Source organism: Rhinolophus sinicus, linkage group LG09, assembly GCF_036562045.2.
Source record: "Rhinolophus sinicus isolate RSC01 linkage group LG09, ASM3656204v1, whole genome shotgun sequence".
NCBI lineage: Eukaryota > Metazoa > Chordata > Mammalia > Chiroptera > Rhinolophidae > Rhinolophus > Rhinolophus sinicus.
Genome location: NC_133758.1, coordinates 60,092,558 through 60,120,085, shown reverse-complemented (window position 1 = coordinate 60,120,085; position 27,528 = coordinate 60,092,558). Strand labels below are relative to the sequence as shown.

The window sequence follows — 27,528 nt, the reverse complement described above, 5'->3', positions numbered from 1 at the left end:
CTGTGAGACTGCTTCTGTTTTATTTACTTTGTGCTTTAGATTCCACATATAAGTGAAATCACATTGTATCTGTCTTTCTCTGTCTGACTCAGCAGATACTCAGGGTATACTCCACTCAGCACCATACCCTCCAGGTCTATCCATCCATGCAGCTGCAGATGGCAAGAACCCATTCCCTTCCATGGCTGAGCCATAATACCTCTTAAAGGGGGCATCTCTGGATGAGCTGACATAGAGATGGCCCTCTGACTTGGATCCAGAGACAGGAATCTTCAACTGGGGGTGTAAAAAGAGAAATATAATTGGATATGTTGCTATCCTTTCAAGAAATGACAAAACAATGCTTTCTAGAACTAACCCTATAAAATCCAGTGATTATCAACAGAATCTGGTTGTTTCCTAACTTAAGCATACCTGGAGAATTCACCTGGTTTTCTATCCGGCTTCTTCCAAATGTCCTGCCTCTTTTTGGATGATTTGGTGAGGTCAAGGGCCATCCTCTTATTTTGTAAGGAGACCTTATATGCCAAACTCAATCCTCTGAATCTTTGCAATGATTATTTAAAAATTCACAGTTAAAAAAGAACAAACTACTGATACATACAACAACATAGATGAATATCAAGAACATGTTGACTGAAAGAGCCTTAGAGTATATAATGCATGATTCTATGTTTTAGAACAGGCTAAACTTCACTGGAAAAAAATATCAAGAAAAGTGACTGCCTCTGGTGGGGCTGACTTGGGAAGAGCATGAGGCAAGTGCTGTGTGATGGGAATAGTCTACATTTAGATAGGAGCTTGAGGTAAACGTTTTTGTTAAAATTTATGAAATAGGACACTTAGACTCTTACCTTTCACAAAATGTAAATTTTACCTCAGAAAAGGGAACTAAAACAAATATTAAACTCTAGTTAATGATATACATCCGTATGTGTTTAAATGTAAAGCATACAGATGTTTGAAAATAATGGGTTCATGGAGAAAGATATGGCTAGATGAACAGGTATGGGGTAAAGCAAACAGAACAAAATATTAATTGTAGAATCCAGGTAGCAGCTATATGGGTTCCAAGCACACATTCTTTTATTTTTTTCTGTAAGTTTGAAACTTTTCATAATATAAGGTGTGATCAAACAATACAATGAATGTTTAAATTAAAAAAAAATTTATTATGGTAAAAGACACATTGCCATTAATCCCCCTCAAAATACTCTCCCTTGCTTCGAACACACTTATACCATGTTCTTGCCACTTTCTGAAGCAGTTCTGGAAGTCCTCTTTCATGGGTATCTTTAATTGCGCTGTTGTGGCTGCCTCAATGTCCTGAATCGATTCAAAACATTTACCTTTCATGGTCATTTTGACTTTAGGGAAGAGCCAGAAGTTGCACGGTGCCAGATCCAGTGAATAAGGTGGATGAGGACACACCGTAATGTTTTTATTTGACAGGAATTGCCGTACCAGAAGTGATGTGTGACACGGAGTCTTTCGCTGTGATAAAAAAATACAGTGAATGCTGCTGCAGAATGCCATCCAACGGAAAGTCAGGGATCTTCAATATGGGAAGTGGCACGTCAAACCTTAGTAACAGTGTGTGACAAGTTTTAACTTGTTCGGTGCAATCAGTCGGGTGTGATCTACCATTGAGAGAAGGTGTGTTTTAAAGTGTGCCGTAAATCACCCTCCATCATGACAATGCTCCATGTCATATATCGCTTCTGGTACAGCAATTTCTGTCAAATAAAAACAGTACAGTCTATCCTCATCTACCTTATTCACTGGATCTGGCACCGTGAGACTTCTGGCTCTTCCCCAAAGTCAAAATGATTCAGGACATTGAGGCAGCCACGACAGCGCAACTAAAGACACTCATGAAAGAGGACTTCCATGAAAGTGGCAAGAACAATGGTATAAGTGTGTTCGAAGCAAGGGAGAGTATTTTGAGGGGGATTAATGGCAATGTGTCTTTTACTCTAATAATTTTTTAAATTTAATCATTCAAATTTTTTGAGCACACCTTATAAAACAGAAAAAAGGGACACACACAAAAAAAAAAGTCCACTGTTTAAAAGAGGTAACTATTACCAGGAAAGTGGTATACACTTTGACTTGGAGCATAAAGAACAGGACTTAAGGAAAGTATGTGAACTCTCCCTTGAGAAAGACAAGGAGCTCTTGGTTAGTTAATTGTCTCCAGTCCCTACAGGCTGGGCTCACACCACAGAGGTGGTGCTGCCTGGATGCTGCCATGCCCTGAGCCTGGGGAATCAGCCTCGGAACCTCAGATGGAGCTGGTAGGTGTTTGCTAATGCTATTTAGGAAAATATTGAATGCAGTATTTTTGGTTTCTCAGTGAAAACTAAAGACAGTGTGAAACTTGTGAAGGAAACACAATATGGTACCAAGAAAGCCTGTCATCAGTCACCTCCCAAGGTGATGGGCAAAGATACTTTCCTGGGCTAAGAGATGGTGTATCTCATCCACTCCAAATTACCACCAAAAGAAAGAACTGCTTTGGTACACACGCACATTTGTATTTTCCATAATTATCTCTCTCTTTCATTTATTTAAACATACTTTTAAAAAGACAGGCTTTGGGATGGTGGCTCCATACCCCAAGTGGACAAGCAGTCACCTAGTCACACTAAAGCAATTCTGGGTTCTTCTTTTGGAATCAAGCTATAGCTCTTCTCAGGGGGTTATAAAATTAGGCAACAGAACACACATTGAGCATCTCTGCATGCAAAAAAAGAAAAAAGCAAGAAAAGGGCAGAAGAAATAAGTAGGATTTTGAAGAAGAGCAAACACAGAGGTATCAGTGTCTGAACTTTGGGCAACTGTGTCTGCATGGGTATTTGAAGCAGTTTACAGACTAGTTTTTTCACTGCCCAGACCTTACCAAAGAGGAAAGCAAGAGCGTTTGGTATACCAGAGTGTTGGTAGGTAGTGAGTATTTCACATGTACACGTAGGAAAAAATTGTTCACTATGACAACTGCCTCATGAACAACAAAACTTCTTACCTTTGGAAAAATAAAGGAACTACAAATAGGGACCCTGAGATAAGATGGTTTGTGTTGTATGCAGTATCCTTATAAACTATTGATTGTCAGGGAGGTGAAAATCCTGACAGAATGGCAAACATACTTCCCAAACTGGAGAAGTGAAGGTTGGGGCCGCAGGTGGCTCTGGGGCAGCCTTGCACCCGTCACTGTGGAGTCAGTGTTTGGCAGCAGCAGAGGTCAGCACCACAGCCAACACCATCACAGTGCTGCAGAGGGCCCTGGGCTGCAGGGAAGCCCAGGAAGAAGCCCTCTCAGCAGTAGCTGAGATGTGCTAGAAGACTGGGCCAAAGTGAAAGCTGGGCCGACCCAGGAGGTTCTGCACTAAAACCACCATGGTGTCAGTCACTCACTGGGTCCTGGATCAGGGAGCTGATGCTGCATCAAGCTGCCCTCAGTAAAGTGCCTGAGGCTTCCTGAGCACCGACACCAGGCCCTGTGCTCTGTGCTGGGAGATACTGTGAACAGCCAGACCTAATCCATGGCCTTTCTGAGTTCTTGTGCTTGTGGCAATCCAGCCAAGTGACCAGAGATGGGAAAGCATGGAGGAGCCACACCACATGGTGTGAGGGATTTGGTGACGATGGAAATATGGAAATAGGCCATGTGGCACAGAGTGGGCACTCCACCATGTCCACCCCCTTCCCTTTTCTCCTCTGGGTTCCCTCTCTCACTTAATGGCATCACCGTCTTTCCACTTAACCCAGGATGGACATTAGAGCATCATCTCTGAAAGCCCCTCTCCTACCATAAAGCTGTTCCAAGTCCTATCACCTGGCCACAGTAGCTTTCGTCTCCATCTCTCCTTTCTCTAGGCCATAGCTCTGGTGCACACTCTTATCACTGTACACTGTATGGCTACACTGCTCTCCTAAAAGCTTCCAGTCCCTGGGTATTCCCAATCTGAATGAATTTACCTTCTTTAAAACCAGATCAAAAATTTTTATCAGAATACTTGAGCACGAATTGCTTTTGCAATTAGAAAAGAAAAAACAATAAAACTATTTCCTGAAAAATAGTAACAACAATAACAATAAACAAACTAGGTCAGGTCATCTCACTCTTACCCTCAAAATAATCCAGGGCTTCTGTTGGCCAGAATCAAGTGCATAAACCTCATGATGAGGTTGCAGCCCTCTAGTTGCCGCCAGCCCGCCCTACCTGACCACAACCTCCCTTGGAAGTCTAAACCTGCAGAGGTCACATTAGTAGGGAGCAGTGAACTGCCTTCCTACATGCCCTGTTTCTCTGTCTGGCACTCCTTTTCTTCACAATGTCCCAGCCCACTAACCACTCCCTCCTGCGCCTATACTCTAGTATTTGCTTCACCCTGTCTCATTCTGGAATTTCACACTATAAACTCCCTGAAAGCCTTCTGTATCTCTGTATCCCCTACACAGCTTAGAGTCATTACTCTAATTCAGATGTATTCAACACATACTTGGTAAGCAGAAGAAAAAATACATTTTATATTCAGGTGAGTTTTATCAGCTGAACTATAAAAGAAGATAAGATACAGCTGAAAAAATAGAGTGGCATTCCATGCAATCAATGTAAATAAATAAGCTTCAAAACTAAAATTTAAAGAGTTGTTTACATTTGAATGAGAGTTAACTGGCTATAGGTATATTTCAAGTTCAAAACTGAAGTCAGTAGTCGCAAACGACCACTGGTCATTTCTCTATCAGTTCAAGGAGACTTGAGCACAAACACTGTATTCCCTGCCACATCAATTCTCCAGAAAGGAAGAAAAACATATGAAAATAAATTAATCAATAATGTTTTTTCAGGGGGCCAGGCCGGTGGCTCAGGGGGTTAGAGCTCCGTGCTCCTAACTCCGAAGGCTGCAGGTTCGATTCCCACATGGGCCAGTGGGCTCTCAACCACAAGGTTGCCGGTTCAACTCCTCGAGTCCCACAAGGGATGGTGGGCTCTGCCCCCTGCAGCTAAGATTGAACACAGCACCTTGAGCTGAGCTGCCGCTGAGCTCCCGGATGGCTCAGTTGGTTGGAGCGCATCCTCTCAACCACAAGGTTGCTGGTTCAACTTCCACAAGGGATGGTGGGCTGTGCCCCCTGTAACTACAAAACGGCAACTGGACCTGGAGCTGAGCTGCGCCCTCCACAACTAAGACTGAGAGGACAACAACTTGAAGCTGAACGGCATCCTCCACAACTAAGATCGAAAGGACAACAACTTGACTTGGGGAAAAAAATAAATAAGTAAAAATTAAAATTAAAATAAATAAATAAATAAATAAAAATTTTAAAAAGTATATAGCGTTTGCACAGTTTAAAAAAATAATAATAATAATGTTTTTTCAAAAGGTCCTAAGTGATCCCTAGTGGCAGTTTTATATAGTGTTTTTTCCCATCCAAAATCCTTACTCCAGCTTCCTCCAAAGCGTTCTACCAATTATGGCAGCCCTTCGACCCCCTGCATTAGGCACCGGCCCACAGTTCGCTGGGGGAGCACATTACCTGGGCTTTGGCAATGTCCACAAAGTTGTACTTGTCAGTGAGTTGAAGATAGTGAATGTTGAGAGGGGTGCCCAGAGCTTCCAGGGCCTCTGGGCGGCTATGCAGCTGTTCCAATGCCAATTGGTAATAGGAAGCCCTGGAAAAAGTTTCTAAGTAGAAAAGACAGTTGTTATATTTTGTTCTTTATTGAGCTTGGTCAGGTAGACTGTCTGTAGAAAATTAAATAACACAATTCATGTACATCACAGAAACACATACAAATGTGAAATTTATGGCTAGAAGAATTAGGGACTGGGAAGAAGGGGAGGACGCAGCCCTTGACCTGCTGTGCTCGGCCAGACCCACAGGCCAGCACGAGCAGCTCCCCACAGGGCCTGGGCTTCTTTACATTCTGAGCACCCCTCACCGCCCTTAGGGACACAGCTTTGGTTTCCTTCCTGCGTTTCTCCATTTCCCATTCTTCTCTTCTCTCGTACTGAGTCCTGCCCCCGAGTGTCATCCAGCCTGAGCTGGTTCCCAGGCATGTGAATTTACTGATACTTGACCATCACTGCCATTTAGAAGCACAGATTTAACTAAAAGAAGCCATATTACACTTTCTTAGATTTGCAGAGCTTTATAGCGGCTCCGCTGTGTGTGTCCCCTCACTGTACTTTTCCGTTCTAGGGCCTATCCTTCGAGGAGGACCCACTGCAGCCACCCTTGGAGCTGGCCATGCAGCAGGTCTCGAGTGTGGCCAGGTTAGCCCAGGAGAAGGTGAGCTGGGGTGTGGTCACCTGTAACGGGCCTTTCCTTACCGAGGAAGCAAATTTAATGCTGCTGGGAGGGGGAATTGATTCTGTCTTAGAATTATTGAAAATGCGGACACCTTACACAAAAAAGAAATCTGGTCCATGAACTGGTAAACAGATAAAAGGTGGTATATCCATTTAAAAAAAAAAAAAAAGAATTAGGGACTATCTAAACTCTCCATTGTTAGAGACGCCTAACCAAAGTCTACAAAGTCAGGATCAGTGGGGATGTGGCAGATGACCTTGGGCAAAGTAGTTGACCTTTCTGTGCCTCAATTTCTTCATCTCTCATTTCCTTACCTCATTGACCACTTCATTTCTTCATCTAAGGGGTTTGATCAGCTCTTCTCTAATGTTCCTTTTGGTTCTAAAGTCCTAGGATATCATGATTTGCTCAAAGTGACACAGCTAGTCCAAGGCAGAGCTGGGGCCAGAATCTATGACTAGACTTCTAAACCTTATTTCTCCCACTAAGATGAAGGTCCTGATAAACCAGCATAAAATAGACAAGACCACAATATCAACAACAAAAACCTCAGGCCAAGAAATAGGACATGAAAATGCTAATTGTTCAAGTTACAGATTTAGCTAACATTTCATGTAGATAAACTGCTCAGTCTCAGGTATCCTTCTTGACCCAATGTCTGCCAGGAACTCCAGGCAGCACCTCCCTGAAGGTGTAAAGTACACACTGCCCTAGGAAAGAGCAAAGGTAGGCTTCCCAAGGAAGATTTTATTCGGCAACAAGAAAGCGCTTCCCTCCTGTAGGCCCAACCATAGTAACAGAAGGGAAAGGCACCATGAGCTGGAAGAGGCCAAGGAGAAGTCCCCTCCTGTGCTGCTTCCCAGGGGTGGGAATGCAGGGGGTGCTGTGGGGCTGAGCAAGGTGCCAGCCATGATAGGACAAGGAGAAGCATGTGCTATGCCCAGGCACTTAACCTCTACTGAGTGATTTACATGGCTAGACCATGTTCTCAATATCGCATAGGTTGTGAGATTTATTTAATTTTCACAACCTCATGACTTATCCCTCATCACACAGATAGCAGGCCCAGGAAGGTGAGGGACTCCTCCACAGGTCACACAGCTAGTCAAGAGCTGGAGCTAGACTGAACCAGTTGGCTGCAGATCCTGACTAAGCTGTCGCTATCAGCTGACTCCAGCCTCCTAAAGGGGAAGGCCATCAGACTCTGTAATATGCACCGATTCCTGTCTGTCCTGCCTCTCTCCCTTTGGCAGAAGGGAGAGGAGCCTGAGTTATTCCAGTCTGAATTATCCCTGGGAATGCTTATCTTGGGCCACCTCTAGACTCAGGACCTCTGGGCCAACTGAAAGAAGGTGGGGAAGAATCGGGAGAGGACACTGTGCTGTTTGTCTGCTGGTGATTCTAACATCCCCACAGGAAGTGAAAATGCTGCAGTCAGGGTGAGCAGCCAAGCTGGGAGGGCATGAAGAGCTTCAAAGAAAGTCATTCTAAAAAATGCTGCTACTTTGTAACCAGTAGCAATTAAATGACCTTAAATGTCTTCGCTGCTCACAATAATTGTGGCATGTCTTTGCAAATTCAAATTTGAGTGTAGTTGGGCTAGAAGCCACAACTGTCAAGATTTTTCCATCCTAGACCCTGCTTTTATTTCCTGCTCTCACCAGAGTCCTGTGCTCAAGGTCACCTCCTTCATTAAATCAACATTAAAGATTGCAGGGCAAACAGGCTGAGGACACTTGAGAAATAGCCAGTTTTCCCCAACTGTGAACCTTCTGTTTTTTATATCATCTCAGAAATACTGGATCTCCTGTGTGTGCACTGGAGTGAAAGCCCATCTTGATTTTTTCAAGGCTTCTTATGCAAACACACTGGAGTCCTTTTATTTGCACTGTGGCTCCTAAAAAACTGGAATTATAAGATAAGTAGGAGGCTATAGGGAATGGAAAGGTATACTGGCTTCTAAAAATAGCCTTTTCCTGCTTTCCCTAATCTGCAGAAAGCATCTGAATTATTTCCTTTGATGGAGGAACAGGGGTAGGAGAGCTAGGACAAGGCCAGCCTCAGGTGGTTGGTTGCTAGGTACTTACTTTGTATGAGGTAATACACAAGGGCACAGCCCCCACTCGTTGTCATACTGGTAAAAAGGACCAGTTTCCCCAGAGGCACTGGCATCCTGCTTCCTGGAGACTTAAAAACAAAAGATGGGAATTTATTGTTAGATTCAGGTTTGTGCCAAGGAGCTTGCCTGGATTGGGCCCCACAGGGAAAGGAGAGCTAGGGAGGAAGCCAGCAAGGAGGCAAGGTCACCTTTCCTCCCTTGTTGACTTTCAAAACACCAGGAGTGGTTTTGGACCCAAAGCAGAAGTGCCCTTCTGAGGGTGGCCCACATCTGGGACCCAAGCTGTAGGGGTGATGGACAGAACCCAGCCTTGCAGCAAGTCCTGCTCATCCAGGAAGCACAGCCACTAGGTCATGCCGGCTAATAAACAGGACACTTAGCCTTTTGTGATAATAGCTTGTCTCGTGAGCCTTCAAATGGATCTGAGTGGTCACTGGCTGCTTTCTTTCATATTTGGAAAAATGTCCTACACCCTGGATTAAGAAACTGTGGTCATGACCTTCAGGCTAAATGAAAAGTGGAGAGGAGCCAGCTCCACAAATTCAGAGCACCATACCCACCTCTTCCTTCACTCCTGTCCCCTGAAGGTTGGGGCTGGGCTAGGAGCCGCAGGTAGGCCTTGATGATCCTCCTTCCTGGAAGCCACTTAACCACTGCTCACACCCGCTGGCCAAAAATACTAGGATACTGGCTTACATCAGGGATCACAGTTCCAACGCCCACAGGGCTAGAAGCATCACCTAAATGACAGTAGACACTGAAAGGTGAGGAACACATGGCCCAGTAAGGGGGCAACTTCAGCTCTGCCCCAGCTGACTGTGGCCAAGTGGCCCAAGTCTGATGGTTCTTCCAAGTTTTCAAAAGCCTTTTATGTGAAATTGCCTGAATTGTAAATTTTGACAACCAATTAAAGAACAAACCTAACAAAATATATTTGTGAGTCAGATTCGTTCTGGAGGCTCCTCCACTGTGCTGTGGTCACCCACACTGCATCAGCATCCTCACCCAGGGGAGAAAAATTCCTCTCTGTCTGTCTTTGCTGACATTTCTCCAAAAAGAAATGAGATTTTGAGATGGAAATTCCAGGTTTAGATAAAAGAAGACAATAAGTGTTTATGTTCTCATTTGGATACTTAACCTTAGATTTTATGAGCTTCTTTAGAAAACAGCCTTTGATGTGACCTAATGGGGTCGGAGACAGCACAGTGAAGAGCTAGGTATGATGCTAGTTCCTCCACTGGCTGCTTCTGTGAGTCAAGGTAAACACATGCACACCATCTGCTTCTCTGCCTTCTAGGATAGGCGAGCAGTAACAACTATATACCTATTATTTCTGAAACCTGAAGGTAAATGAATCCATAAAGAGGACTGTTGGAGAAAGTTCCTCAAGTGGATGTTCTTTCTGGGAAATGATGATTAAATATACCCATGGACAGGGCTAAAGTTGACTAGTTCTATACAGAAATAACCTTGAATCCAGGTTTATGTACATAAAATGTTTTGATTAACTTAAAAATTAGGCAGGGTGAAGTTTTAAATCATCCTTGAATTATTTACTAGTATACTGTTTTGTACAACTAAGAAAAGGTGGCTGAAACCCCAAATAAATGTACTGCAACTCCTGTTAAGAGTTTCAGCTGATGCTGTACAGTATGCAAGAAATTTATTAAAGTTTAGTGTGATGTCAATTAAAGTAATATGATCTGGGAAAAGCCATTTAGTCTGATTGATAGGGTAGGTAGATAGAAATGAGCAGGAAAAAAAATGTAGCTCTGGTTAGAAAGCCTCTTGCTGCAGCCCCTACTTGGGTTAAGATTCCTGGCAGCTGCCCAGCAGGATTCCAGGCTGCCACATACCCAAAAGCAATGTGTTTACTTATGCCCCTACACCAAAAAATAAAAATAAAATAAAAAGCGTGTATTTACTTACGCCTCTACACTCAAAAAATAAGGGTGTGTTTAGTTATGCCCCTAAATCAAATAAATGCATTGCTAAATGCCAGAGAAAGGAAAACTAGGCACCTCAGGAGGAGAAAGAGACATAAGAGAGGCGGAGGCAATTCTACCCACAGAAATGAAAGCCCTCACGCAATGTAAGGAGAGGCTATTTCCCTCTCTTGGGTCAGCCTGCTCCATCTCTTGGGATGTACTTTCTTTTACTAATAAACTTCTTGCTGTCTTATTGCTGCACAAAATTCTGTCTTTTGATTGAATTCATTCCTTCAAGAAGAGAAAAACCAAGTTTCAACGTCATTTCCCGATAACATAATAATGAAAACGGTCAGAGCATCTCCAAAGAATGCATGAGTCAGATCTTGCTTAATCTGAAGGAGAGTTCAACAGGGTGAGGCAGTGAGCCTGAGTTCTGCAGAGCTTCCCACAAGGCTGTAGCTTCTCAAACTAGCATGGGGCACAAGGGAAAACGACATCCTGAACAATGCAGAACACACCACTCCATTCTTTTTGTGAAGTTACTACCACAAGCAAACACTAGTGGCCTGTAGAAACCACAGCTATTCAGGGAGTGACTCTCATCTAGTATCTAACTTGAGGGTTCCTGGAAGCCTGTAATAGGGAACCTGGCCCCAGATCATTCATTACCTTTTGCCACTTTGTAGCACAGCTTTCTTGAAAATCATCAAAGGAAAGTTGTCCTGCAATTAAAGATTTCACAGTAAAAACACTTTTTCAAATCCAATTCTCTCTGTCTAGTTTTATAGAGCCAAGGTTTATTACCAATCCAAGCTTTAGAACATGAACAAGAAGAAGTTAAGTTTAAACTCTAAAACAAGCCTTGTCTGTATGTCAAAGGGACCTAGTTTTCCCCCTTTCTCTTCTGCCCTGTAAGGAAGAAAAAAACAAAGTTGCAGGTTTCCTGTGTGTATCTTTCTTTGCAGCAACTAGAAAACTGGTGTGGTGGGGGAGGGCACACAGTAGCAGGTGTGTGACCAAAGTGCCCATCAAAACAAGATGCTATCAATATAAGCTGTACATCATGAATTAAAAAACAGCTTGTCAGGGTTAAAAAGAAATAAATGTATACATACCCTTTAATATTGATAATAATAGTAAACATTTATATCTGTTACTATTAGGTATCTGGTATTATTCTAAATACTGTGCATATAATAGTGCATTTAATTCTCACAACAACCCCATGAAGTAGGAACAATTACTGTTGATAGGGTAGGCAGACAGAAATGAGCAGGAGGGGAAATTTAGCCCCAGTTAGAAAGCCCCTTGCTGCAGTCCCTAGTTGGATCAAGATCTCTTGCAGCTGCCCAGAAGGACTCCAGGCTTTCCATACCCCAAAGGGATGTGTTTACTCAATGCCCCTAAATCAAAGAAACACATTGCTAAATGTCAGAGGACTAGGCACCTCAGGAGAGAAAGAGATAAGAGAAGGGAGGGGGGAAGCAGTTCTACCCATAGAAATGAAAGCTCTCATGGAATGTAAAGAGAGGCTGCTTCCCTCTCTTGGGTCATCCCGTTCCATGTCTTGGAGTGTACTTTCTTTTACTAATACATTTCTCGCTGTTTTATTCTGCACAAAGTCTGTTGATTGAATTCATTCCTTCAAGAAGACAAAGAGCCAAGGTTCAATGTCATTTCCCAGTAACCCTATCATCTCCAATTTACAAATGAGTAAACTGAGGCATTGATTGGTTAGGTAACATGCCTGAAGTCACACAAATAAGTGTCTAAGTGGTAGAACTGGGATTCAGACACAGGCTGTCTCCAGGGTCCGTACTCTCAACCACCATGGTACACTGGCTTTAAAGTACCCACTGATTTCAGAAATACTGAAATGTGGGGGAAAAAAATGTCTCTCTGAATTACAATATATTCATCATGTTCAATGCAAAAGACCTTGTCAGGCATGCCTCCCCCGCTATTTTTCCAGAAAAGAACATGGCATACATTTGCACCTTTGTTCTTTCTTTTGCTTAAATGGCTGTGAGTGCCTGCTCTGGTCAGACAGATAGTGATGAGTGGACTCCAATAGTTCACAGCAATCACAACTCAGGGTCATCAAGGGTAACTGTGCAGCTGGGAGGGCACACCCCTAACAGGGTGCCACTCATAGGTGAACAGCCCAGACTCACAGGTTTAGGAAGACAGTGTTCCAACAGTGGGAAGTTTGATAAAGCGTCTTGGAGGCGGGTGGACGCCTTTTTGTAATTTGCACAAAGGCGCCCATAGGTACATAGCAATCCTGCTCAGCTGACCAGGGGTGTGTGCCAGGAAAGGACGTGGTCAGCCTGGCCTGGAGGGCAACGGCAAAAGCATAACAAAGAAAGGTAACTCTGAGCAGAGAAAGGAGCAGGAGTGGGAGAAGGGCTTCAGGTCAGTGCAAATGGCAAGCCAAGGAGGTGGGGCTGGCATGGAGGCGAGCGCTGCTGCTAGGGACCGCCATCTACCCTGAGTGTCGCTGCGCTCTCTCTGCAGGTGAGGGTGAGGGGATGCAGCAGGAGGAGAACAACACAGCAGGACCCGCTGGAGACTTTTGTGACATATTAGCAAAGGCAAGAGCTGAGACCGAGTAAGAATGGGTCAAAAGGACAGTTTATTAAAATATTTAAGATAGTTCTTGTTTATTTGCTAATTTGTACACCAACTTATTCCAAAAAGGATACATACATTAGAAGAGAAAAAAAGACATCGATGAGGAAATAAAGACAAATGGAAAATAACTTTAAGAGAAATACAGCTGGGGTAAAGAGCACAAAATTAAACACTCTCACGCAATACACATTTCTTCAAGGTGGCCACAGATCTAATACTGAGCTTCCTCTTTGCTGAGCAGAAAGGGGAGACTGAGCAGCCACAGGGCACAATGTCCGTGGGATAATGCAAATCAGCAGCACAGGAGGAATATGACATTTCCTAGTAACACATGAAGCCTGAGAAAGATCTCTTTCATGCAAGCTTAGAAAGGGACTCTCTGAAGTGGCTGGTGTTGCAATCAACATCCCCAGTATTTTTAAGTTCATAACTTTCAAATTACTTTTTTTAAATAACATCCCATAATGAAAGCCAGAAGCACACTCCAAGAAAAAACAATACACAGAATTTTACAAGTGGCTAAAACAGTGGAGACTTAGTGGGAAGCTCTGATGGGCTACCCTGATTCAAAGGAGAGATGGAGCAATCATGATCCACCTGGTCTCCAGGGAGCTGCTCCGTGTGTCAAAGTGTGGTGACAGGTTTGGGACCTGGGTCACAAGACAGGAGACTCAGCCCCTACCACTTTTTAACCAGGTTCAGTTTACCTGCCTCATCAGCTGTCTTTTGAAAAGTCCTCAGTAGCCCCCCAACCTCACAGAAAAAAAAAAATCAAAAAGGCACTGCAGAAAACTAGAGATTTTCGGCTATCTCTACATTGTAGAACTAAGCTTTTGATAAGAATTGAATTTTTTTTAAATTTGATGTGAAAATCTGCAAGAAGCTTAAATTCAATTAGTCTACTATGCAGCCAGTTAGGAAATTTTTTTTTTTGCTTTACAGTTAACCAAGAGGAGAGGATTGCAACCCATTTTGAAAATTAAGGGGTTGGTGTAGCTGCAGGAAGGTGGAAAAAGTATATCAAGTTCTCTCAAGAAACCAGTCCTAGCAGCTCTGCTCTGACACACAAAGGGTGACTTAGGCCCCCAAAAGCCAATGGCTTACAAACTTTTATTCAAAGTACTGAACCCCTTTCTGGAGCCAATGTGCAATCTGTAAACCAGATGCCTGCAGATCTGCTCCACTCGGCACAGGGTTGGTGGCCCCGCTGTTTGTCGCGTCTGGAGCCCCTGACCAGATGAAGGGGGTCTGCAGGAAGCATCACTAGGGGGGTGAACAGAAGCAGCCAGAGGGCTTGAACCACAGGCAGGATCCAACCAGGGCGTGGTGGGAACAGTGTGGTGGTTCAATCTCAACTTCAGCTACATGACAGAATCACCTGAAAAGTTTTTTTTTTTTTTTTTTTTTTTAAACAATATACACACACACAAAAAAAAAAAAAAAAAGAAAAGAAAGAAAGAAAAAAGAGAATAAAAAGCCCAGGTCACACCCAGGTCCATTAAAATAGAATTGAGGAATGGGATCTAGGCATTGGTGTTTTTTAGCCTCCTCAGGGGATCCTCATATGTAGCCAAACTTAGGAACCAGTGTCTGCCGGAACAAAGCATAGAAAAGACTGGTTATTTGATCCCTTAGGAGTTCCTGGGAAACAGAAAGGGCTTTCCTCTATCCATGCCACACGCACCACCTACCCACCATATCTTAAAAGATTAAGAGCCTGTGGCAATAAATGAAACAGACGTCTTCCCATGATTCTGACAGTGGGCTACAGGCAGACCACCCTACAGGGGCAGGTCAGATGGTGGGAGCCTCAAGTAGAGATTTGCCAGTCCCTGCGATGAAATCCCTTAGTTTAATAACCTGTGAGCTCAGGAGACCCTCACAGCAAGACAATCATCCCAAAACCCAGCTGAGAAAGATGGACCAAACTACAGATAAAAGCCCTTGATTTTTAAGAGGCCGTTTTTCTCACACTGTAGTATTTCTGAAATTGGGCTGTGCCTTACACACCGAGTCTACTTATTAAAGTGATTCTTTTCTCTACACTACCACCCCCAAATTGTTAAAACCACAGTTGATCTTAATATGCTAGAAGCAGGCATTGCAGGCAGTTGAAGTAGGAGCAAAGTCACAAACCTGATCCTGAACCCAGGGGCCATGTGACCTTCCCAGCAGGCCTACCAACACCCGTGGCTCTTTTCTAACTGTTAGCTTTGTTAGGCAGACCCACTCCAGACATCATCTAGGCACTCGCTTTATTTTCTCTGGGTGACATACAGCAGGTCTGGCTTGTCCCACATCTGAAAGACTCCTTGGACCAGGCACAATGCAGGATATTTTATATGCACTAACACTATTTCTTATAATAACTATGAAAGGTAGATATTATTATTGCTTTTGAGCTAGGAAAAAAAATGCCTCAAGAAAAGTGAAACTTGCTCCTGGTCAACTATTCCACAGCAGAGTTATTCCACAGCAGAGCTATTACACTGCATCTGTCTGACCCCAGAGGCAACGGTCTTTCCACTGAGAGACAAAGCCCATGTTACAGACCATGGATTTCAGAACAATCAGCTTCTCATACAGGTGGTATACATGTTGTCCAAAAGCTACTTTAAAAGTTCGCATATGCTATCTGCAGGAAAATCACCACTATTCTAGGAAATAGTTTTAATCAATATATCCCCAAGTTACAATTTTAGGGTCAAGACAAAACAAAGAGATATAAAAATCTACTTAGAGACTACTGGGAGGAGAAGGAGACATAAATCTTCCCTATGTGTTGAATGACACTGCCCACTGCTACTACCACCCTGAGGATTACATAGCCTTTCAATGCTTCCAGCCTTTATAAAATTAAACCATGACAGGGTGGGGAGGAGAGGAAATCATGCTTAAGAAAATAGAGATGAAAAAATTAAAGCAGTAAGAATTAAAATTAGAATGAAAGAATGATAAGGAACAAATAAAACCAAAAAGACCAAAAACAAAAAAGTTAGAAGAAAAGAAAGTATGAATAGCAAAATAAATAAAACAAGGCTAAACTTTAAAAGATAAAATGCATTTTGAGGTAAAGGAGACAGAAAGGGTAATACCAAAAACAAAAAGATAAAAGCATGCAAGTAAATATGATAAAACATTTTTTTCAATTCTTAAACATTCCCACCAAAAACAAACAAAAAATACCAAAAACACCCCAAAAGCCAAAAAACAAACAAACAAAAACAACTAAATATGTGAAGTGATGGATTTGGTAATTAACTAGACTGGGGAATCATTTCAGTGTACACACAAATCAAATCATCACAATGTGCACTTTAAATACCTTACAATTTCAGTTGCCAATTATACCTCAATAAAATGAAAAAAAAAAAAAAAGGTGATTATGTTAAAGAAGCCATTAGGGTGGAGCTAATTCAATTTGGTGTCATAAGAAAAAGAGACACCAGAGATACAAGCACGGAGAGAAAACCATATGAAGCAGAAAGACGGAGGCCATCTATAAGCCAAGGAGAAGGGCCTCAGAAGAAACCAAACCTGCTAACACCTTGATCTTGAATTTCCAGCTTCCACAACTGTAAGGAAATAAATTTCTGTTGTTTAAGCATCCCCCTCAACACACATACACTGTCCTCAATTAAAAGAGTAGGAAGCATTTAAAAAAATTTAGCATAAACGTGTAAGTGCCACCTTTTCAACCCAGTTTTGCCTCTGGAGTCCTAAAATTATTAAATGATTTTTGAGGAAAAGTTTTGCGTACTATTTTATTCTTAACAGGCTAATCCTGAGGTAAGCACCTTGGAGTAACTTTCTCCCTTTGGTTCAGCTGAGTTAAGAACGTTAATAAAAGGCTGTACAACATTCTTTTTATCAAAAGTATGTTAGTGATCTCAGGTAAACCATGGCTACCTGGAGAGAGGTTCCCAGTGCCAATAAAAATGATTAATATTTTTTACAGATTAATAAAATGTAAGTTAAAAAAGACAACACCTAATTTAAGAGGGTTACTACCAGGCTACCACCTCCTGACATGAATTTACAAATCCCACATTTAAAACACTTATAAAGACATACACACAAAAAGACAGAAAAGAGAGCCTGCCCTAAACAACAATTTGCTAGAGTCTGGGAGAAATTTCTAACTACAGTGTGAATGAAGACAGAGAAACACACCAAGGGTCAACTGCATTCTTGCCTCTGAAAGGGAATAGCACAGCTGTTAGGAAGTATGTTAGAAGAGAGTTGAGTTCTTCACCTCTCCATCCCTAATCTAAAGTTTCTGGGTTTGTAGCAATCAGGAAGCAGGCCGGCCAGCCCCAAGTTGGATGGGTCCTGATAGCCACTCTCCTGGCCCTGCCCAGAAGCTCTTTTTCTATATCCATTTGGAGACTATAATCCTAGTAAGTACAACTTCACAGTCTGTAGAGTCAGGACTGGCCACAGCAACAATTTACTCCAGAAAATAAAATAACACGGAGAAAAGTATTGATTTGGACACTTAATTGGTTATAGAAAGACACTGCAAGTATCAAGTGGAATTAGAATAAAGAGGCACTATGCTGGCAAGGAAATGGAAGAAACTCAGATAAGGAGAGATTTCAAGGAAACTTGAAAATGCAAGAGCAGAACTGATATTATTAGCACGGGAGAAAAACAGCAGAATTAACATGGAGGAAAAGCTGAGTTCATAATGAAGAAGTTACATTCAAGAAGTTTTCCATAATGTTGAAAAATTGAAAAACCAACTATATGAAAATGCAAAGTGAGGTGACAAATGCAGATTTTAGAACTAAGAGCTACCAAACAAATTGTTAATTGCTGTTAAATGGAAGATGACATAAAACAAAAATTATGCTACAAAAAATTTTAACATGTTGAGTTGAAAAACATATAAAAATGCAGACCATGCATGTTTCAGTTCTATTCACCAACACTTACTGGCAAAATTTTTGTACTACAGGACAAAAAAGAAAAAAAAATCAGTTCCCCCAAAAGATATAAAGGACAATGAACTCCCAGAGACAATGGAGTAACAATAAATTCCTGAGAAGTAAGGAGTATGATCCAAGAATTCTACCACCAACCAAACTGTGAAGACAAAAGCAAGGCATTATAAATTTGGAAAGAACTCAGACATTGTATAATCAATCTACATAGCCTCCCTGAAACACTAGTGAAAGATATATTACATCTTATAAAAAAATAAATACTTTAAATTTATAGAGCACTTCCTGCACCAGGCCCTGAACTGCATGCTATATATGCTACCATGTTTCCCGGCAAATAAGACCTAGCCGGATAATCAGCTCTAATGCATCTTTTGGAGCAAAAATTAATACAAGACCTGGTCTTATTTTACTATAAGACGCAGACTTACATAATATAATGTAATGTAATGCAATATAATATATTATATAATATAAAATATAACGTAACATAATATAATACCAGATCTTATATTAAGTTTTGCTCCAAAAGACGCATTAGAGCTGATTGTCCAGCTAGGTCTTATTTTCGAGGAAACACAGTACATCTGAGGTCTGACAATTAAGTTCATGAACTTGTTGCAATAATGTTGCTAACCTTTTTTTGATATCAGAGGGATTATTCATTATGAATTTGTACCAACTGAACAAACAGTTAACCAAGTTTACTATTTGGAAGTGCTGAAAAGGTTGCGTGAAAAAGTTAGACGACCTGAACTTTTCACCAACAATTCATGGCTCTTGCATCATAACAATGCACTAGCTCACGCACTGTCTGTGAGGGAGTTTTTAGCCAGTAAACAAATAACTGTATTAGAACACCCTCCCTACTCACCTGATCTGGTCCCCAGTGACTTCTTTGTTTACCAAAGATAAAGGAAATATTCAAAGACATTTTGATGGCATTCAGGACATCAAGGGTAATACAATGACAGCTCTGATGGCCATTCCAGAAAAACTGTTACAAAATTGCTTTGAAGGGTGGACTAGGCGCTGGCGTGGGTGCATAGCTTCCCAAGGGGAGTACTTTGAAGGTGACCATAGTGATATTCAGCAATGAGGTATGTAGCACTTTTTCTAGGATGAGCTCACGAATTTAATTGTCAGACCTTGTACATACAATGGAATATTACTTAGCTATAAGAAAATGAAATCTTACCACTTGTGATAATATGGATGCAAGTAGAGGGTATTATGCTAAGTGAAATAAGTCAGACAGAGAAGGACAAATACCATATGATCTCACTTATATGTGAAATCTTAAGAGAAAGAAACAACTGAGCTCATAGATATAGAGAACACATTGGTGGTTGCCAGAGGTGGGGGGTATGAGGTGGGTGAAAAGGGTGAAGGTGGTCAAAAGGTATAAATTTCAAGTTGTAAAATACATACGTGATGAGGATGCAACTATGGAAATATGAAAACTACTGAAAGAGTAAATCTTAAAAGTTCTCATCACAAGAAAAAAATTTTGCAACTATGGTGATGAGTGTTAACTAAACTTGTGGTGATCATTTCATAATACATATAAACACTGAAACATTATATTGACATCTGAAACTAATACAATGTTATATGACAATTATACCTCAAAATATCTTTTTTAAGTTTTATTTTCATATGCATCAAACATACATATATAAGAACATATAAAATACCTACGTGGGCACATGAAGAGAAATGAATGCAATAAACTCCCATATATTCACTGCCCGTTCATTACCAGGCCCTTAAAGGCCCCCGGAGTTCATTTCCTTCCCTCTCCTGAGGTAATCACTATCCTGATTTCTGTGTTAATCATTTCCTTGCTTTTCTGATTAGTTTTACTTTAATACATAACAATATATATAACTGAATAGAAATCACAAAACTAGATAAACAAAGGCAGGGTTCCCTTATAAAGGAACGTAGGTAAGGATAATAGGGAATGATAAACTACACATTCTGGAGTCAATGTCCAGTTTCAGCTTTCCAGAAAGTTAACAGAATTCCTTTCTGAAAGTTAGCAGGCAGGGGTGGTCGGTTAGCTCAGTTGGTTAGACCGTGAAACTCTTAACAACAAGGTTGCTGATTCGATTCCTACATGGGCCTCTGTAAGCTGCGCCCTCCACAGCTAGATTGAAACAACTACTTGACTTGGAGCTGATGGGTCCTGGAAAAACACACTTAAATAAATAAAAGTTAAAAAAAAAAAAGTTAATAGGCAAAAACATGAATCCTAGAAAACACATAGGTTAACAACAGGTCTTCTAGTAGGGTAGTACAGGCTACTATCCTTGAATTTACAGCAGGAATGTAGGTGAGAGGAGGCTACTGTGTATCTTTTCTTTCCAAGCTCTCTATGGCTACCTACCAGGTCTTAGGAGTAGGTCAATGCTGAATACATCAGAGAAGTGATGTATTCACCTCACCTGTACATCAGGCTGCAGCGCACGAGGGGGCAGCAGGAACTTCTATAGTATATAGTCAAGACAAGCTGAGAACATTTAAAATCTGGGTCAAATTCACCAGGGAATTCTGTTTTCAGGTTAAAAAGACACAACATTGATAGCAAGCATCTTTGTACTTATTGCCTTAACATTTTTATGTCTTGAGTCATAACCCTCCAATCTGGAGTGTTTATCTCCTACATATAATACACAGCTGGCACCTTGGAATCTTCTAGTCATCATTCTGGGAATTCCCTTAGTCTCCTTCCTTTGATTTCCTGTTTCCTATATTGCATGTCTTTCTGTTTCGTAGTTTTACTCTCAATTTGGTATTTCTCAGCTTCCAATCGTTTTTAATAAAGGAGAAAATGGAAGCAAATGTAAATAAACAAAAAAAGAGAAAAGTTTAACAGAAACAGTGATCATAAAAAAGAACCAAACAAAATTCTACAGTTGAAGAATACAATGAAAAATGCAATAGAATATCAACAGGAGAATGGATCAGCAGAAGAATCTGTGAAGTAGAAGACATAACTTTTGAAATTATCCAGTCAGAGAATGATGAAAAAAGAATGAAAAAGAGGGAAGAAAGACTATGTGAATGATTTAGAAAAAAATAATCTACGTATTATTGCAGTTCCAGAAGAGAAGAGAGGAAAAGGGGACAGAAAGCTTATTTAAAGAAATAATGGCTGAGAACTTCCCAAATCTAGGGAGAGATTTGGACATCTAAGTTCATTAATTTCATAGGTATCAAAAAACATTCAATCCAAAATGATCTTCTCCAAAACACATTAAAATAAAAGACAAAGAGAGAAGTTTAAAAGCAGTAAGAGAAAAAAAATCTTCACAAGGGAACTCCCATAAGGCTAACAGCGGTTTTCTCTGCAAAAATCTTCCAGGCCAAGAGAGAGTAGTATGATATATTCACAAAGCTGGCGGGGGTGGGGGTTCCAGTCAAGCCTACATTATCTGGCAAAATTGTCCTTCAGAAATGAGAGATAAAGATGTTCACAAACAAACAAACAAACAAACAAAACAGAGGGTTCATAACTACCATACCTGCCTTACAAAAAATGCTGAAAGGGGTTCTACAAGCTGAAATAAAAGGACACTAATTAGTAACATGAAAATATATACAACACACTAGTAGTAAATGTAAGTACACTCATGTGTCTCATAATGACCTTTTTGGTCAACTACAGACTGCATATATGATGGTGGTCCCTTAAAATTACAATGGAACTGAAAAATTCCTATACCCTAGTGACTTTGTAGCCATTTTAAAGTTGTGTATAACATATTACTCACATGTTTGTGGTGATACTGGTGTAAACAAATCTGTCTTGCCAGTCATATGAATGTATAGCACATACAATTTTGAACAGTACATAATACTCGGTAATAAATGACTACGTTACTGGTTTGTGTACTTACTGCAATATACTTTTGTCATTTTGGAGTACACTCTTTCTTGTTATTAAAAAAAGTTCTGCAAAACAGTTATGCCATGTTACACCAGCAGCAGCCTCATACATCTCGTTTACAGTGTCTCTTAATTGCATCATTTACTCTTGTGCTTGATTTAATCTTGTGTGTTTTGTACACATGCTGTACCATCTAGGTTTGTATAAGTGCACTCTATGATGTTCGCACAATGACAAAATCACCTAATGATGCATTTCGCAGGACATATCCCTGTCATTAAGTGGCACATGATTGTACATGGTCAAATTCAGAATATTCTAATACTGAAACATGTTGGCGTGCTAACCACTTAACTCTAGTATAAAAGTTAAAGGAGAAAAGTATGAAAAATACCTATAGCTACAATAATTTGTAAATTAGTTATAAATTGTGACATGAAAAACAAAAAAGGTGAGGGAAAAATAAAATGGTAGTTTTTGTATGCAAAGTTAAATTGTCATCAGCGTAAAATAGACTGTTATATCTGTAAGATGTTGTATGTAAGGTAACCAAGAAGCAAAAACTTGCAGTAGATATATAAAAGATAATGAGAAAGGGAATCAAAGTTGGGGAAATCATCAATTCCAAGAAAACAGCAGCAAATTCACAAGAAAACAAAGGAAACAGCAGGAAAAAGAAGGAACACAGGAACTACAAAACACATCAGAAAAACAATACAATGACATTAATCTGTTCTTACCTACCAGTAATTACTTTAAATGAAAATGGGTTAATAGTAAATGTAAATTTTCCAATGAAAAGGCATAGAGTGGATGCATGGATAAAAACCAAAACACAACTATGTGATGCATAAAAGACACAAACTTCAGCTTCAGATATACACATAGGCTCAAAATGAAGGGATGGAAAAAATATTCCATGCAAATGAAAACCAAAGAGAGCAGGAGTGCCTGTATTTATTTCAGAGAAGATAGACTTGAACTCAAAAACTGAAATAAGAGACATAAAAATTTTTATAAAATAATGGAGTCAATTCATCAAGAGGATATATCAATCATGTATATGCACCCAACAGTGGAGCATCTACAGATATGAAACAAATATTAACAGATATAAAGGGATAAAGATTAATACAATCATAGTAGTGGACTTCAATATTCTACTTGCAACAATGACTAGATCACTCAGGAAAAAAATCAATTAAGGAATCAACTTGAAGTATACATTAAACCTAATAGACCTAACAGGCATATAGAACATTCAATCCAAAAGCAGCAGAATGTATATTCTTCTCAAGCACACACAAAGCATAGATAGATCATATATTTAGCCACAAAACAAGTCTCAACAAATTTAAGATGACTGAAATCATACCTAGTATCTTTTCTGACCAAAATGGTATGGGACTAGAAATCAGTAACAGAAAAAAAAACTGTTGAAGACACAAATGTGTGGAAGTTAAACAACACATTTGTGAACAAACAATGGGTCAAAGAAGAAATCAAAAAATAAATTTTTTAAAAATCTTGAAACAAATGAAAAAAGAAACAGAGCATACCAAAATGTATGGATGTAACAGGCAATTTTAAAAGGGAAGTTTATTCCAGTGAACATGAGATTAAAGGAAAATATTAAATCTTAAATGGCTAAAAAAAATAAAAAATAATAAATAAATAAATAAATAAAAGGGAAGTTTATAGTGATAAACGACATTAAGAAAAAAGAAAGATCTCAAAAATCAACCTAACCTTACACACCTCAAGGAACTAAAAAAAAAGCAAAATAAGCCCAAAGTTTGCAGAAAGAAAGAAAAAAAAAATCAGAACAGAATAAATAAAATTGAGATCAGGAAACATTAGAAAGGTCAATAAAACTAAGAGCTGTTTTTTGATAAGACATAAACAAAATTCACAATATTTTATCCAGACAAAGAGAGAAGACTTAAACAAAATCAGAAATGAAAGAAACATTACATCTGACAGCACACAAATACAAAGGATCAGAAGAGACTACTGCTTGTCAAATTAAAAGATAAAACTATAAATATTTAGATGCTATCTTTCTTAAAACAAAAATTTTAAATATGCCATGTATTTCTTGCCCTGTTCAATAGTCTTTCATGACAAATATTCCAGATGTAGAAAAATTTAATTAATTTATGATGACACTGGTTAAATTTAGAATGTAACAAAAAGTATCTTCAAGTTGAATGTTAGTGTCCTGTGGGAGACCCTGCTCGCTGCGCCATTTGTCGAACGAGGTGGCCTGCGGGGCCTCTAGTCCTGCTCCCCACATAAGAACGCAGGACATGGCGAGGCCAAAAAGGAACACCCACAGAGCCATAGGTAGGGGAGTCATACCACTATATTCTCACTGGAGGCTGGATCCACACGATCCGCAACTTGCTCTCTGCTTCTTTGCCCGCCAACCAACCGACTCAACTCGACTCCCCAACCAGCTGCAGCCGCGGCAGTTATATCGGGATAATTGGCTAACTGGTTACAGCTGATGGCCAACTACAACCCGAGCCAGCACCTTCCATGTGAGGCCAAGAGCCTGAAAACTGCTCTCTGGGAATCTGTCCCCACACTCCACCCCTACAGGGTCACGCCTCACAATTTACGTGACAAGCATCTTCCACTAGGGTCCCTGTGTCATATTAGCCTAGAGGCACCTACGAACAGCAAGAAACAGTAGTCTTAGGAACCAACAATGGCAAATCCCTTCCATCTGGGAGGATACGTGCTAGCTTTTTGTCCTGGGAAAGGAGGGTCGCTGCCACTGGCACCTTTCCCGATTTGTGGTACCAGACCTTTATGGCAGTACTTGGGATCCCTTGCATAGTTTCAACATGTAACAGAGCAGGAGACCCCATAATAGGCCATAGTGAGAGCACACAGGTTCCCCGCAAAATCATCCTGGTATCGGGACCTCCGTATACTACAGTCACTTGCGGTGGCCATTTACCCACCACCTCTGGCATCACTTGCAAATCATGAGTCAAACCAGCCCCCCCTGGGGATATCAGGCACAACCACCGACAGTGGGAGCTTTTGACCTGCCAGGGCCAAGTCCACTGCTGCCGTTCCCCTGCTTTCAAGCATGTGGGTGCTGGCAGCGAAATGTTTCCCTTTCTGCTATAGCCTGGCTTTAACAGAGTCTCACTTGTGGTAACTTGTAACTGAATGGGAGCGGCTGTTCGATGTAGCAGAGATTTACTGGTGCGGGTCCTCCCTTCCGTGGTCTCTCATTCAGGAGTCACAAGATGTCCCATAGATGCGAGGCCCAGTCACACATTGTGGGAGGGTGCTTTGACACAACTTCAAAAGGCTGTTGTAGCGTTCAATCATGTCAGCTGCTTGTGGGTTATACGGGGTATGAAACAACCATTGTATGGCCATCCCGGCAGCCCAGCGTTGCACTTCTTGCCCTGTAAAATGGGTACCCCTATCACTTTCAATGACTTGGGGGTGCCCATAGAGAGCGTGCAGCCGTGTAAAAGCGACCACTGTATGCTACTGATCCGCAGCTGGACACAGCCAAGCAAACATCAACCCCATAGCAGTGTCCACTGCTGTGTCCACACATACATATCATTGCGGGCCTTAGGCAGAGGTCCAATGTAATCCACTTACCAGAGAGTGAGGGGCACCCTCCCTCGCGTAATCTGCTGTGTCTCCCAGGGGAGCCTCCGCCTTTGGGGGCTGTCCTGGGCACAGATGGCACAATCATAGCAGGCATCTACTATCTCCTGCCCTTTCAAAGGCAGACCCCAGCGTCTGCTCACCTGCCACATGGTTCAGCTTCCAGCGTGCTGCAATTTCCTATGCAACCAGTGGGCCACATCAGTGGCAGGAGCCCGTTCTAACCATTGGACCCGTGCTAGGGCATCTGCTTCATCATTACCTGGGGACACTAAGGGGGGGGTGACCTGTGACATGCATTAGGGTCACCTCCTTTCTCTGCCCTAGGTCCCAGAGGTCCTGCCACATGACTTGACCCCACAGTGGACAGTCTCCTACCAACCACTTTTGGTGTTTCCACGTAGGGAGCCACAACGTTAGGCCCCGGAACACCACCCAGCTATCAGTGCAAATAACTAGGTGCCCAGGCTCGTGGCTCATTACCATCCACACAGCCCGTAATTCAGCCCACTGGCTACTCTGGCCCGTCCTAGTATCAAACCAAATGGTGTCTGTTTTGGGCTGCACACCGATAGCCGTCCAAACGGCTGCAGCTCCTTGGCTAGAACCATCGGTAAACCAGGCATCCTCAGGTACTGGGTGCTGTCCTTCTTTGTAGGGCAAGGGTTCCAAGTCCTCCCCTCTAGGCAGAGCGCTTGGCTCAGCCTGGGCTACAAGCTCCACAGGCCCCAGGACCTGTTGTAGCTCTGTGCTCAAAGGGTTTGAACTAAGGGTGTTACATTGCTCCAAGTAAGCACCCCACTTGCCGAGGGTGGTGGTCTATGCCACCCCCATTTTGGGTCCCTGGGTCCACATACGGACCCACCCCTGGACGGGATAGGTTGTTCGAACCAACACTCGTGCCGTTCCTGTGATGGCTTCTGTGGCCACTAGGGCTGCATACACAGCAGCCAGCTGCTTCTCTATTAGAGAGTAGCAGACCTCCGCTCCTTTCCACAATTAGGACCAAAATCCCACTGGCAACTGGAGACGCTCCTGCCGTTGCCAGAGGCCCCAACCGTACCCCTCTTGGGTTACGTGAACATCAAGTTCACACGGGCGGCCAGGGTCCACTACTTGCAGAGCCTGTGCCCGCTGCACTGCCCATTTTGTGGCAACAAAGTCTTGCTCTATAGCCTCTGTCCAATCCCATGAGGCCCCTTTTTTTATCGTGTTATACAAGAGCCTTGCTATTTGTGCTAAATGGGGTACAAACGCCCGCCAATATCCTAGCAGACCCAAATACGTCTGCAGTTGGGAGACCTTGGTCAGCCGGAGAAAGGCTTGTATTTTATCAATAATCACCTCAGGTATGACCTTTGTTTTACCCGACCACACAACACCCAAAAACTTGACAGATAAGCAAGGGTATTGGACCTTTTCCTCATTCACCACGCAGCCACATGACTTCAGGTGGTGGAGAAGAGAAGGAGCTGCTTGCTCTAAATCTGAAAGAGAATCAGATGTTAATAAAATATCATCGACATAATGAAATAAGGCCACAGAGGACAGGTCATCCCACTGTGCCAAATCCTGGGCCACGAGCCCGTGGCATATAGTGGGACTGTGCAAATATCCTTGCGGAAGGACTTGCAAAGTCCACTGCCGCCCATCCCAAGTAAAAGCAAACTGCTCTTGACACTCGGGTGCAATGTCAATGGAGAAAAAAGCCTTGGCCAAGTCCACTACATAGTGGTATGTTCCCAGGCGGACAGTCAGACAATCCATCAAATCGTGTATTGAAGGTACTGCCGCGTGCAAAGGTGGCGTCACCTTATTTAACTCCCTATAGTCCACTGTCATTTGCCAAGTCCCATCTGGCTTCTTGACAGGCCATACTGGGGAGTTAAAGGGACTGTGCGTTCGCCTCACAATATGTGCCTTCTCCAATTCCAATATTGTACGACCAATCTCCTCCTGCCCTCCTGGCAGGAGGTACTGTCGCACTGTAACCACACGTCAGGGCTGTGGCAACACTTGAGGAGGTTGGTGAGCATG

The 27,528-nt window shown here is 41.8% G+C and overlaps 1 protein-coding gene across 3 annotated transcripts in view; it reads right to left on the bottom strand.

Moving 5' to 3' along the window:
• The window catches only part of COA1 (cytochrome c oxidase assembly factor 1), a 47,347-nt gene that overhangs the window by 2,039 nt on the left and 17,780 nt on the right, over positions 1-27,528 (bottom strand). For 2 of the 3 annotated variants that reach the window (XM_074340516.1, XM_074340517.1), the window contains 5 exons: positions 11,041-11,093; positions 9,001-9,180; positions 8,409-8,508; positions 5,545-5,693; positions 200-276 (listed from right to left, as the gene is read on the bottom strand). In XM_074340516.1, the coding sequence (XP_074196617.1) occupies positions 200-276; positions 5,545-5,693; positions 8,409-8,493 (311 nt within the window). In that variant the 5' untranslated portion in view covers positions 8,494-8,508; positions 9,001-9,180; positions 11,041-11,093. The remainder of the gene's footprint in view (positions 1-199; positions 277-5,544; positions 5,694-8,408; positions 8,509-9,000; positions 9,181-11,040; positions 11,094-27,528) is intronic. The other variant, XM_019718854.2, reaches the window with a different exon arrangement.